General features: G+C 38.2%; 2 protein-coding genes across 2 annotated transcripts in view; one reads left to right on the top strand and one right to left on the bottom strand.

The window, feature by feature from the left end:
* Nucleotides 1-13,253, bottom strand: part of RTF2 (replication termination factor 2) — a 55,790-nt gene that overhangs the window by 17,114 nt on the left and 25,423 nt on the right. The window lies entirely within an intron of this gene.
* Nucleotides 5,189-13,029, top strand: LOC106551373 (putative beta-1,3-galactosyl-O-glycosyl-glycoprotein beta-1,6-N-acetylglucosaminyltransferase 7). Its single transcript, XM_087720492.1, has 5 exons — nucleotides 5,189-5,542; nucleotides 5,949-6,082; nucleotides 6,725-7,776; nucleotides 10,922-11,017; nucleotides 12,400-13,029. Exons 3-5 carry the CDS (start codon nucleotides 6,807-6,809, stop codon nucleotides 12,594-12,596), a joined length of 1,263 nt encoding a protein of 420 aa, XP_087576618.1. The 5' UTR covers nucleotides 5,189-5,542; nucleotides 5,949-6,082; nucleotides 6,725-6,806; the 3' UTR covers nucleotides 12,597-13,029.

Here is a 13,253-nt window from a genome sequence, read left to right as displayed (position 1 = left end):
ACCCCGTTCCTGGCATGGATTGGGGACCCCTATAATAGATGAACAACCACTACCTTCAATTGCACTTGGAAATCTGCTAGGAGGCAGAGCAGCTTGCAAAATAAGGGTATAACATGGGCAAATCAGGAAATGTTTATAATTATTCTCTTATAGTAATCTTTTAGCAGCTAAAAAGTTAAAAGAGAAAGAAGAATGCAAGATTATTCCCCCCCCCCCGCACCGCTATGTCTCCTATTCGCTGCTCAAAGCCTAAAGGCAAGCCTATTTATAATCAACAGCCCAGTACTATCTACACATCTTGTTTTCCCAAAGTTGGTTTGCTTCCTTAAAAGGTCATCAGAATGAGAGCGGAGAAAAAAAATCCAGAAAAAAATATATATCAGGTTTTAATATTATTATTTGAATTGTTATTTTGCCCAAACAAGGGACACAAGTGGTTAAGGAAATCCATCACAAAATACTCACATTACATGTTAACAATTAACTTCTTTCATGTGACTGAAACCACTTACAAAATGGACAGGCTTAAAGGCTGAACTTGCCTGAAGGGCAATAGGTCTTAAGAACATTTCTACCCATTTCTTAAGTTTGGCTCCAAACCATTTGTCTTTAAAGCAATACTGGGTGAGTGTGTGATTTCTGAATTTTTAAGAATGAATTCTTTTAAAATTTGAACCAGCTGTAACATTACTAGAAATTTTGCGGTACGGTCATTTACTTTGGCAATAAAAGCCCCACTGAACTCAGAGGAAATTACGGCTGAGAATTGCATTCAAAACTGGTATATATTCAGGTTCAATCATTCTCTACTTAATTGCAGTGCAAAACGTTTCGCTGAGTATAAGTGTTTTCAAAGTTAGAAAGTTTTTTAGTTAGAAAAAGTAAATTAAATAGAAGAAATATGTTTAACCAAATTACAAGGATTTTTACCTTCTACAATCTACATCTTTGAAAAGTACTGCTGGTTTGTAAATTCCTCTTTTTTTAAACTCTTTGAAATAAGGAACTCCTCTATGCTGATAGATTAAACGTTTTAAAATTTATGATCATTTATATTGGGAGTGATTAAATGTGTGTGGATCCTTCCCGACAGCTAAATAGTTAACCTTCCTAAAGGTCTTGGTGCCTAATTTCAATTTTAATTTTTATGAGAAAGGGAAATTTAAATAATAAGCAAAAGTATACTATATTGGTGGTCATCACTTCTGTTGAAGAACTTGGCAATTCTTATAAATCTTTTATATCAAACCATTTTCTTTACGCCAATGATTCTTTTTAAAAAAACTGTAAGCACTTTCATTTGCTCCAGAATTCACTAATTCAGCTCACTAATTATAGCACAGTGAAAGCATTGTTGCTTGTAACACTGGTTTCTCAACCAAATTCTACTTGGAAAATTGTTCACTGTTAATCCCAATTTAGACTTTACACTAAATGATAATTGTCCCATATTATTTAGAGAATACACAAAGAACCTTACTGACTCTGAACTGGGCCATCTGTCTGTATGTTCTAAAATATGTGTAAACAAAAATAAATCTCAATCTACAGATTAGATTATTAGCATGTATAATGGTAATAATACTGTCTAAAACTGATTATGTACCATATGAAGAAACTATAATTATATAGTTATGATATTTCTCCCCCCCAATTAAGTTATTATCAATATATGGACTTCCTCTGTATTGCACTTTCAGATTTGTTTTAATTTAATCCAGTACTGTTTGTCCTGATTAGTAAAAGCTTTCCAAAGTCCTCCTGAAAAAAATTATGTAACAGTATTGTTTATCTGAAATCCTAAGAAGCTGTGGATGCAGCCTGTGATTTTCTGCATAAATCCATGCTTCACCACTCACCTTTTGATGTTTTCTTTAAAAAAAATATTTATTTGTAACCCGCCTTTATTATTTTCACAAATCACTCAAGGCAGCAAACCTATCTTTTCCACACAACAACAACCCTGAAAGGTGGGTTGGGCTGAGAGAGAGTGACTTTCATGGATAAGATGTGACTTTTTCTCCTTAGTAGCAATAGCAATAGCACTTAGGCTTATATACCGCTTCATAGTGCTTCACAGCCCTCTCTAAGCGGTTTACAGAGTCAGCCTATTGCCCCCAACAATCCGGGTCCTCATTTTACCCAGGTCAGAAAGATGGAAGGCTGAGTCAACCTTGAGCCTGGTGAGATTTGAGTTCAAATCTCTGTCAATGTTGGCAGCTGGCAGTCAGCAGAAGTAGCCTGCCGTACTGCAATCTAACCACTCTGCACCACGTCATTAATGCAATCACTGAAAGTTCTGATAGTTAAGAAAGAAGGAAATTAGCACTTTGTTGGATTAAATAAAAGTTTGATTCTCTGAGAAATCCCATCCCCTTCAATACTGCTAGCTGTTGGGTTGTTCCACTTTAGTGCAAAATTATGGCAGGCAACTTGTATGGATGAAGCTTTCAAAATGCAATGCTCAATTCTTTATCCATTATTTAAATATCAATTTATCCATAAGAATTGATGCAGGAAACACATCTCATTTTGGCATTTTTTGAAAGATTGACACCCTTCCTAAAGGATGGGCTTTAAACTCAACCATCATCCCAGTCATGGCCATGTTGGCTGGGAATGATGAATATTTAGGTCCAACACAGCGGGAAGATACTAACTATTCAAACACAATTATGTCTTCTAGCACATCTTTCTGCAAAGAAATTAATATTTTTGTTTTTAAAACACCCCCCCCCACACACACACACATAGTGGCTTATTAGTAGTAATTGTTGAGCAGAAAAGAGATTATGAAACTAAATAGTAAGCAGAGAAATCCTAGGATTAACGACTAGAGTCAGACAAAACTAGTTGGGCCTTCATCAAATCCAAAAAAAGACTCAGCAAGTGCTCCTCCATTACAGACAAAGAAGAGAACAACAAACGTAGCAGCGTTGTCATTCCATGCGTTTCAGGAATATCTGAAAAGCTCAGGGGGATTTTTGACCAACACAAGATACAGGTACACTTTAAACCCAAGAATACACTGAGGCAGAAGCTTGTCTACCCCAAGGATACAACCCCCAGATGAAAACCGAGCAATACAATGCAGTGAGACATGTGCAGATCTGTACATTGGTGAAACAAAACAACTACTTCACAAAAACACATGACACAGTAGAGGAGATCACACTCATCGGGACAAGATTCAGCGGTCCATCTGCCTTTAAAAGATGCAGGCCACCCTTTTGAATGCAGCAAAGTCCACATTGTGGATAGAGAGGACCATTGGTCTGAGAGAGAGGCAAAAGAATCCATCTATGTTAGAAGTACCCTCCCTCAATGGAGGGGGAGGAATAAGACCCCATTTATCTTCAGTCTACAACACAGCCCTTGCAGCAATTTCAAGAAGATTCCACAACCAACTGCCCTCTGGTTCAGGTGACCCTGAGGATACAGATAAACCCTCAGGTGGGGTCAGTGGCTCTCAGAGAGAGTGCTAATGACCAGATGACTTCCATCCCTCCTGCCCCACCACCCAGTCTCAACTGTCCGTAACTGTCCTTCCATCCCCACCTGGGCCTCTAAAAACAGAGCTCCAGTGCCTTTACAGTTTATTATAATTGAACCCCACTCTTATATTATGAGATAGACAAGGTGACCTATGTAGGTATCAAGTTTGGACCAATCATTTTCCTTCTTCTGTGCTTGAATATTGCATAAAAGGCTAAGGTGACAAGCAGTGAGCGTACGTCTTAATTGATGCAGTAACATACCAAGTTGGCTTGGATTTCTCTTGTCCTGCGTGTTATTTGGAGCCCCTCATGATGGATCCTCGTACTTATACTGGTTTTATGGCCAACACATAAAACTTCAAGAATGTTTATTTATTTCATTTAAATTATTAAATTTGTTTGCATGCCCATGTCACCAAGAGGTGACTCTGCCTTAACAGAACAGTGCCTCAAGATCTAAGAAAACCTTCTGCAATTTATTTTTGGGGCTATTACTAGTGGAATACTAATAAAAGTGTTCCCATTTCCACTTCTGAAATGGTGAACACTGTCCAGTATTACTGACTGGCAAAGGTCCAGGGATGTGATCTGTGCCCCATCAAGTGTCTCCTTAAATGCATTGATTATTGTCTCTCTCTAAATTTCCTGCGTTATTTTCCATTTTTAGCTTTACATTAAAAAAAAAGCCTGTCCCCTTTAAGCTATCAAGCTGATGAAAGGTTGCTAGCCACAGAGAATTTAGGAAGGCATGCAGGAGAAAAAAAGATAAGACTATGAATTCACACCTCTAGGTTCTGCGGACTCCTTAATGATGAAACTCAAGAGGTTCCTGGTAGCTTGCAGGATATTTGCTCGAGAACTGTCATACATCTTAAGGGAAGCCTGGCACTCTGACAAATCAGCCATCAACAGACACATAGACATTAGTAACATCTACAGACAATGCAAAAGAGACCAGCCCCAAAAGGAACAAAAAGACTCCAGCACCTCTCTACCAGTAATCAGCACCCAGATCAGCATAGATTAACTCTAAGATTAATATCAGACAAACAGTCAAGCAAACATTAACTGTCAAAGAACCATCAGTAAACAGTCCAACTGAACAATCTCTTAAGACCGCCCCCACCAACCCACCCACACAGGGAAGTTACCAGAATATAAACTGACAGCAAACAGCATTCAATCCTAGCCCTGATGATGCTACCTACTTAAGGAATAAAACATCTGTAAGAAAATAAGCAAGCTCAGAGAGCAGCAAAGACCCCCCTCATGTCAACCCTGAGCTACAAATAATTATTGGTGCCTCTTAACAATTCAAACTGTTTCCCTTTACTCTTTCAAAATAAAGTTTATAAATGGGCATTTGATCCCTTTTTCATGCTGTTATCTCCCCAGTGACAGGCAACATTATCGACAGAGATATCTTTTTTTAATTATTCGCTGTAACACAGCAATTTCTGACCGGAGCCAGTAATATACGACTATTCTCCCCCCATACACACACATCTTTTTCAGCTCCTAACCCTCATTACAGTGTAAGCAATGTCCATTATATTAATCTATTCCTGGCTGTGTTAGTCATTTTGCAGCAGGCGGCATTTCAAGAGTGTGAATCCAAGCGGCATTTCAAGAGTGTGAATCCGCTTTCCTCAGAAATGTTTGCATCCACCTTCCGTCCTCCCCCCACCTCCTTTTTTTTCCACATCACGGAAAGGCTGGTGAGGGAGCAGAACGCTTGCTGATTCAATGGATACTTACAGCTTGTCCTATTAAGAAGATGCTGTGTAGATGTTTACATACTAAGCCTAACTCCTATGAGCCTCCAGGCAAGCACAATTCTATGGGGAACTGATTTTCCTGATGTTTTTTCTTCGACTGCAGAAGCAGCAACGCCGAAGAACCAAGAACGCTGTGGCTGAACAAAAAAAAAGATCAGGCTAAACAGCAAAATGAATGCATCTTTCATCTAGCCCTCCACAACCGCAGTCAGCACTGCGAACCTGGGAACAGGAAAATTTTCTGACTTGAAAGCCCTGGTCTTAGCAGTAAGGACAATGAACCACATTAATTATTATAATTATAATGATTATTATTATTATTATTATTATTTGTATAACTGCACATGTCAAATGGGAGCATGTTGTTCTTGATATGGAAGGTTGAAAAACGTGATTTCAACTAAAATGAAGCTTTGAGATTTATGTGTGCAAGGGGTGGGCACATCAATGCATGCAACAAAATCATTACGAGAGGTAGATTATAAGAGGTTTGTGTTAAGAAGATAAGGACATGTATGTAATGATTTAGACATCATATGCGAGTATAATCTCTGTTCAACAGGGTGGTTGAGTGTTTGCTGTAGCAGGAAAAATCAATACAAGATAATGATTGGTTTGAATCTCAGTATTTCAACAAGCTGTCCCTTTTACTGCATCTTTTTTTTCTCCCTAGGGTTGCATATACTTAGCATCTAAGAATTCAAGCATGAAGACTTTATTTCTGAGCTCTAAAGAAATATACTGCTATGCTGAGGCACGTTTAATATTTCAACAAAGCCACACTTGTGGAAAAACATATTCGGAAAGGTAAAAATATGCAACTGTATTTTTCTCCCTGTAAAACTGCTCTGAAAGCCTCTTTAAACAGCAGTGCAAGGCAATGCAGTGTTGCTAAGGTCACAATTTTTTCCAAGCAGAATAAATAAGAACTGCATTCAAGACCATTTCCTTTCTATTTTATACAATGCGTTTGAAAACAATGCTAATTCAGGCAATTCAAGGAAAAACGAAACAATTTATGGTTTAGACTTCATTATAACAATGATGGTAAACACTTCAGCCTTTTCTGACGCCTCCCCATAAAATCAACAGTAAAAAAAACCCACACTAGATCCAATTCTGGTTATGCTTCAAATATATTTTTGAAATCCATAAGAAGGTTTCTATCTAATCCAAAAGATTATCAGCTAGTTGTATGAAAGAACAGCTTATCTCTATTCATGTCAGTGAAAGAGAGAAAGATTCCATAATCAAAACCACAAGAGGTAAAAGCAGATTAATTGCTAAAGCATAGTTAAGCCAGTATTCAAGAACACCTGCATTTGTAATATGAAACTTTAGCAGCAGTGAAGTATTTTTTCCCCTTTCAAACTGAATGAAGCATCGACTGAACTTCATTTAAATTAAATGATTAAAATGCTGCTGTTGTTTTTTTCTAACCTTTCCTAGGTAGAACAGTTTCAGGGAACTGTGGCCAGAAGAAAACTCCAGAGAACATTTGGAGCTTCAGAAAACATCTGGAAAGCCAAAGATGAACCTACTTGAAACATTCAAATCATGGTTTCTAGTCTGCATCGTGGTTTGTGTTTTCATCTTTGGTGTTTTCTATCTACGGAATACAATCTTCAAGACAGACAAGGAAAAAATAATCTCAAGGGAGTGTGGCTTTTATCCAGATGAACTTTGCTCGGCCCTTTTTGATGGGAAGAGAGTTGCTTTTCAAATTGGCCAACTGTGCCAGGAGGCATTAGGGGAAAAAGACATGTCCACCTGCATACAAACACCGTGCAACTGTTCTACGCTGCAGAAGAAACTCCACTTCATTACAAGGCCACTGTCGGAAGAAGAAAGGAACTTTTCCTTGGCGTACATCGTCACCATTCACAAGGAACTGAACATGTTTATAAAACTACTCAGAGCCATTTACATGCCTCAGAACGTTTACTGTATACATATTGATGAAAAATCATCAAAGGATTTTAAGCAAGCGGTCCAAAGCTTGGTCGACTGCTTCGAAAACGTTTTTATTGCTTCAAAGAGAGAAAAAGTGGTCTATGCTGGATTCTCCAGGCTGCAAGCGGATATCAACTGCATGAAGGACTTGATCCATTTAAACAATCAATGGAATTATGTTATTAATGTCTGTGGTCAGGATTATCCCATTAAAACAAACAAGGAACTTATACACTATATTAAAAGCAAATGGAATGGTAAAAATATAACCCCAGGAATTGTTCAACCACCTCATATGAAACACAGAACTAATTTCAGTTACCAAGAATTTGTACGTTCAGGAAAATCCTATGTCTATCCAACTAATAATGTGAAAAGTGAACCACCCCACAATTTGACTATATATTTTGGGACTGCGTATTATGTACTCACAAGAAAATTTGTAGAGTTCACACTGACCGATGAACGTGCAAAAGATTTGCTTGAATGGTCAAAAGACACCTACAGTCCAGACGAGCATTACTGGGTCACCCTGAATCATATACCAGGTAAGCAGAATTATAGAATTATCTTGCACTTAATTGTCTCTGTACATTGTTCACAAAGACTGCATATCAGACAACCCATGATCCCTTGGCTTCCCCTTTCAGAAATATTTCTTGATCAGATTCTCAATGCCTTCAACAAAGACAGAACTGCTAATGTACTGCCTTCATTGGAAAATTGGGATACATTCAGACATGCATCTGCTGTAAAAATAGACCATATTGAACTATAAGAGCTGCAGTGGCGCAGTGGTTAGAGTATAGTACTGCAGGCTACTTCTCCTGACTGCCGGCCGCCTGCAATTTGGCAGTTCAAGTTTTATCAGGCTCAAGGTTGACTCAGCCTTAAATCCTTCCAAGGTGGGTAAAATGGGGACCCAGATTGTTGTGGGCAATAGGCTGACTCTGTAAACCGCTTAGAGAGGGCTGTAAAGTGGTATATAAGTCTAAGTGCTATTGCTATATTGCACAGTTAATCAGCAGAAAAAATGTTTTATGGCATTTTTGTATTTATTATGTCATATACATTTTAATACGTTTCAATGTCGTAATTTTTTAAAATAAAATTTGCCAAAATTTTAATTCCATGGGATCATGAATCCCAGATTTTGGACCCATTCTGTAGGTTAGCCCACTTGAGGTACTTTAATTCAAAATTGTTGCCTTATGATGCATTGTTTTGCCCACTTAAATGTTACAGGAATGAGTGGTTTTAGTAATATATTGATAGAGGTAAGCTAAGGAGAAGCTATTGGAAAACATTAACCAAATCCCAAAATCTATTTTCAGTCTGTTTTTCGGATTTAGAAAATAACAAATTCACAACACACCATGAATTGGAGGGTTTTTCCTTAACCTGTGAATTAAGGGAGAGGTGGGGGAATAAAACAAATCAAAATAAAAAAGAGAGATTTCACAGGGTTTCAATCCCAATGGTTTAAATTATGTAATTTTAAAAAAATCAGAAGACACCAACAGCTTGCTTTACTTATTTACTTATCCATTTAATTCAATTTGTATGGCTACCCATCTCACCGAAGCTATTCTACATGGCTCACAACAAACAAAAGCGTAACTAAAATGACATTAAAGCATGAGAAGAAATCCTGTAATGACAGAAGAGATAAAAAGGCAATACAGTTCATAATCACCTGGGCTCCACCTTACTGCCTGACTCCCAGTCCTAGGAAGGTTTTCCAGTCTTTGAAGATGAAATACAACCCATTTGGTTATTGATATACTAGCTATCAACTATGCCATTATATGTTCCAGACTTTTCTTGGCAAATATTACATTCTCGCCAACAATGAGTTTCACCCACATTTGGCGGTTTGAGAAAAACATGTGATCTGTCACCCAAATATCATGTTGACATATCTAAAAGTTGAAGCCTGGGACTGGACAGGTTCTGACCAGTTGCAACTCAGAAGCATAAAGTAAGCGATACAATTTGTTTTGGAATGGGAAAACCTGTTTCAGGTGTGGTTCTGTAGCCCGAGTTTGGGAAAGTGTGTTGGAGATCCTCCCATATCTGCAGTCTCTCAAATTCTCAAAGATTTGCTTACTACCCTGACTGAAGAAATCACAGACCTAGATATCTCTCTCCCTCTCTCCCTCTCTCTCTCATATGCACGCGCACAGACACACACTGTTTTCCCCAAAATAAGCCCTCCCCGGATAATAAGTCCTCCCCGAAAATATTACAACACAGCAGCAGCCATGAGGTAACCATGCTCACCACCTAAAAAATAATAAGACCTCCCCAAAAATAAGGCCAAGCGCAGTGGTTAGGGTGCAGTACTGCGGGCCACTTCAGCTGACTGCTATCTGCAGTTCGGCGGTTCAAATTTCACCGGCTCAAGGTTGACTCAGCCTTCCATCCTTCCGAGGTGGGTGAAATGAGGACCCAGACTGTGGGGGCAATATGCTGACTCTGTAAACCGCTTAGAGAGGGCTGAAAGCCCTATGAAGTGGTATATAAGTCTAACTGCTATTGCTATATTGCTATTTCAGGTGTCAGAAGAAAATAAGACTGTCTTACTTTCGGGGAAACATGGTACACGCATGCATACATAAAATGTAATTCAGGATCCCAAGTATCTTAATTCAGCCAGAAAAGAAAATTAAGTAAAATAAATTAGGAAGACAAAAATAAAAGTATACGTGGCACTGAGCTGACTCTGTATGTCCTAAATTGAAACTTCCTACAAAGAACAGTATCAATGAAAATTTGCTGTATATTATTAATTTACAATTTGAGTTCCTCTATAGGAGACTGATATAAAAAGTGTGAAAATATACAGGTAGTCCTTGCATCTACTAGATTTCCTTTGTTTTTTTCTTCCAAAGAACACCCCCTGGAAACTAATTAGTTTTTTATAATATTAGTTCTGCCCTGAAGCAGTTTCCCCAAGGGCAGATATCATCAAATCCTTGTGGATTGAATCTATAATGAGAATTTGCATCTTATTTTAAAATAGAAATGTACTTTTATTCCAAATCAAAGTCTGTACTAGCTTTGACTGATGTGCCAAAGATTGGACTCCAAAATGTAGAGGAGACCTGAGCAATTTAAATTTGATATTTATTTTGTGCTAAAGCATAACAAAAATGCAATTTTGTAGTAACCTTTGATGGGGTTCTGGGGACTTCACCCAAATAATTTTAGAGGCTTCAAAGCCTACACTTAATTTTAAAAATAGCACACTCATATTTGCACAAAAACTTCCTTTTTGTGTTGCAACTATAATTGTGTTGCAACTGTAATTACATCCTTTAGTAACCACAACAAAAGCTTCATGGCCTCTTAAACACTAACACCTTTATTACTGCAAAAACTTTCATGGCCCTTAGTCTGCTTAAAAATAGCATCTTCATAAGTGGTCTTTTTTGCTTCACTGAGACGAACTAGAATTAATTTCATTTATTTATGGTTTTAAGCTGCCACTTACAAGATTCACAAAATAATGATTCCTAGGGGCAGTATAGTCACATACTTAAAAATAAGTAAAGGCAGATATAATATGTTATGGGAACTAACTACTATTTGTTACCCTGGGAACAGCAATACTAGAAGAGTAATCCATGCATAAATCTGTTTTTCAAAATGCAAAACATGTATAACAAAGCTTTCCAATTGGTTGTACAGATGCTCCTGGTGCTACACTAAACACAACTTGGCAAGGAAATATACGAGCAATCAAGTGGAAAAATCAAGAAGGACAAGCCCACAATGGCTGCAAAGGTAATTACTGAACATGACACAATCCTAGTTCAGGAACCGCTGAGAAGTGGTCACCTGTCAGGTGCTCAACTATGCATGACATTCTGGTCAATCTGACGGGAGTGGACAGATAAAACCCACAAAATCCCACTGAAGCAAGGATAAGAAAACTACTCTATTAGATGACACTAGATGACTCAACAAACTGCAATACAGAATAATCCTCATTGTGAATTTAATTACCATGTGGGGCACAAAGAATTTGCATCTACAGACATATCTAATACATATAATTGGCTGAGTTTTACCCAACTAGTAAAATTTTGTGGCTTTCTTTAAAAAAAAGCAGCTTTATTCTTCCCAACTTCTTTCAAAGGAAACCAAAATATAGATTTTTCCTTCTTATTCCCCCATTTCACACACATAGGCATGGGTGTCCATGTCACAAATGGACGTATCTGTGGTCAAAAGCAAAATTAAGATAAAAAGTAACTACCGTATTTTTTAGAGTATAAGACGCACCAAGAGGCAAATTTTTAAAAAAAGTTTTTGCACTCTGCAGACCTCCCTAAAATGGCCCGCTTTTTGTGAAAATGGACCCTTCCCCCTGCCCCAAGGACATGAATAGCCTTTAGGAGGTTTGAAGAGTGCTTGGGGGGGGGGGGGAAATGAGCAAAAAACGGCTCATTTTTTGTGAAAACGGGCCCGGTTTTGTCAAAAAAGGGGCATGAATAGTCTTAGGAGGCTTCCAGAGTGCTCCTGGGGCCTGGGGGGCAAAATTGAGCAAAAAAACAGCCTGTTTTTTGCTCATTTCTGCCCTTCCCAACTCCCAGGAGCACTCTGGAAGCTTCATATAGGCTATGCATGGCCATTTTGGTGAAGAGGGAGGGGTTTCGGGAGGCAAAAAATGCTATGTTCAGTGTATAAGACGCACCCAGATTTTCAGCCTCTTTTTTGAGGGAAAAAATTGTGTCTTATACTCTGAAAAATATGGTAATCTTTTTTAGGTTATCATGTTAAAGGGCCATTCCTTTCCCTTCTCCTTACCCCAATTCTGCTCTATAATTTCTACAGCATATTTCACTTCATTCATCGTTACCTGTCCCAGCTTTTGCCAACCTAGCAGTTTGAAAACATGTAAAAAATGCAAGTAGAAAAATAGGAACCACCTTTGGTGGGAAGATAACAGCGTTCCTAGGCGCCTTCAGCATTTAGTCATGCCCGCCCCATGACCACAGAAACATCTTGGGACAGCGTGGGCTCTTCAGCTTTGAAACTGAGATGAGCACTGCCCCCTAGAGTTGGGAATGACTAGCACATATGTGTGAAGGAAGCTTTATTTCATTTGCTGAATGGTATCCAGCCTGGGATTATCAATTTACAGTGCAATTTCTCTTTTGTAGGACATTATGTCAGGGATATTTGTATCTATGGACTTGGAGATCTGGAGTGGATTATTAATTCTCCTCATTTATTTGCCAATAAATTTGAGCCAGCCACATACCCACTTGTCATGGATTGTCTAGAAAGGCATTACAGAACGAAGTTGCTCCAGGAAGCTGAAGTTCGTTTGGAAGCACACTGGCACTTGGAAGAATAGAAGGGACATCTGCACATTTGGACTAACCGTAATCTCTATGGAGGGCAAAACAGAACCAAAGACATGCTATATTGCAACATGTATGTTCCAAAAATGGATACCACATCATAAGTATTTAGCATCTTGGACCTGAGAACAGAAAGGAAAATTCTGAACGTGAAGATTCAATATGCACAGCTCTAGCCTCTCTATAAACATTAACTTCTCTGGGCATGTCGTAGTTTTTTCTTCCTATACAATTGCTATGAAACAAATAATTGGTGTATATTGGTCTTACATACTTAGACAATATAGTTTTCAGTCCTTGTTTAGCAACTGCTGGCAGTTATGAAGATGGCATAAAAATAATTTTATGAACAATTATTGCATTTACAACTTTGGCAAGTTTGCAAAGCGAAGAAAAACTGCAGTAAAATAATAAGCACAATGGCAATTTACTTAATGACTGCTGCTTGGCTTAACAACTGAGTTGTGGTCAACAAAAAAGGACTAAGAAATATCTGAACTCTCTTTCACATAAACCTCTTTCTAATAGAATGCTTGCTCTTTTAAATGGATTGCTTAAAAATAGCCTCTTGACTTAAATCTAGACCAGGGATCTCCAACCTTGACAACTTTATGACTTGTGAACTTCCAATTCTTAGAATTCCTCAACCA

This window comes from Thamnophis sirtalis, unplaced genomic scaffold (assembly GCF_051295495.1).
Source record: "Thamnophis sirtalis isolate CommonGarterSnake01/CBP01778 unplaced genomic scaffold, rThaSir2_p1.2 scaffold_7, whole genome shotgun sequence".
NCBI lineage: Eukaryota > Metazoa > Chordata > Lepidosauria > Squamata > Natricidae > Thamnophis > Thamnophis sirtalis.
This window is presented reverse-complemented; position numbering and strand designations above follow the sequence as displayed.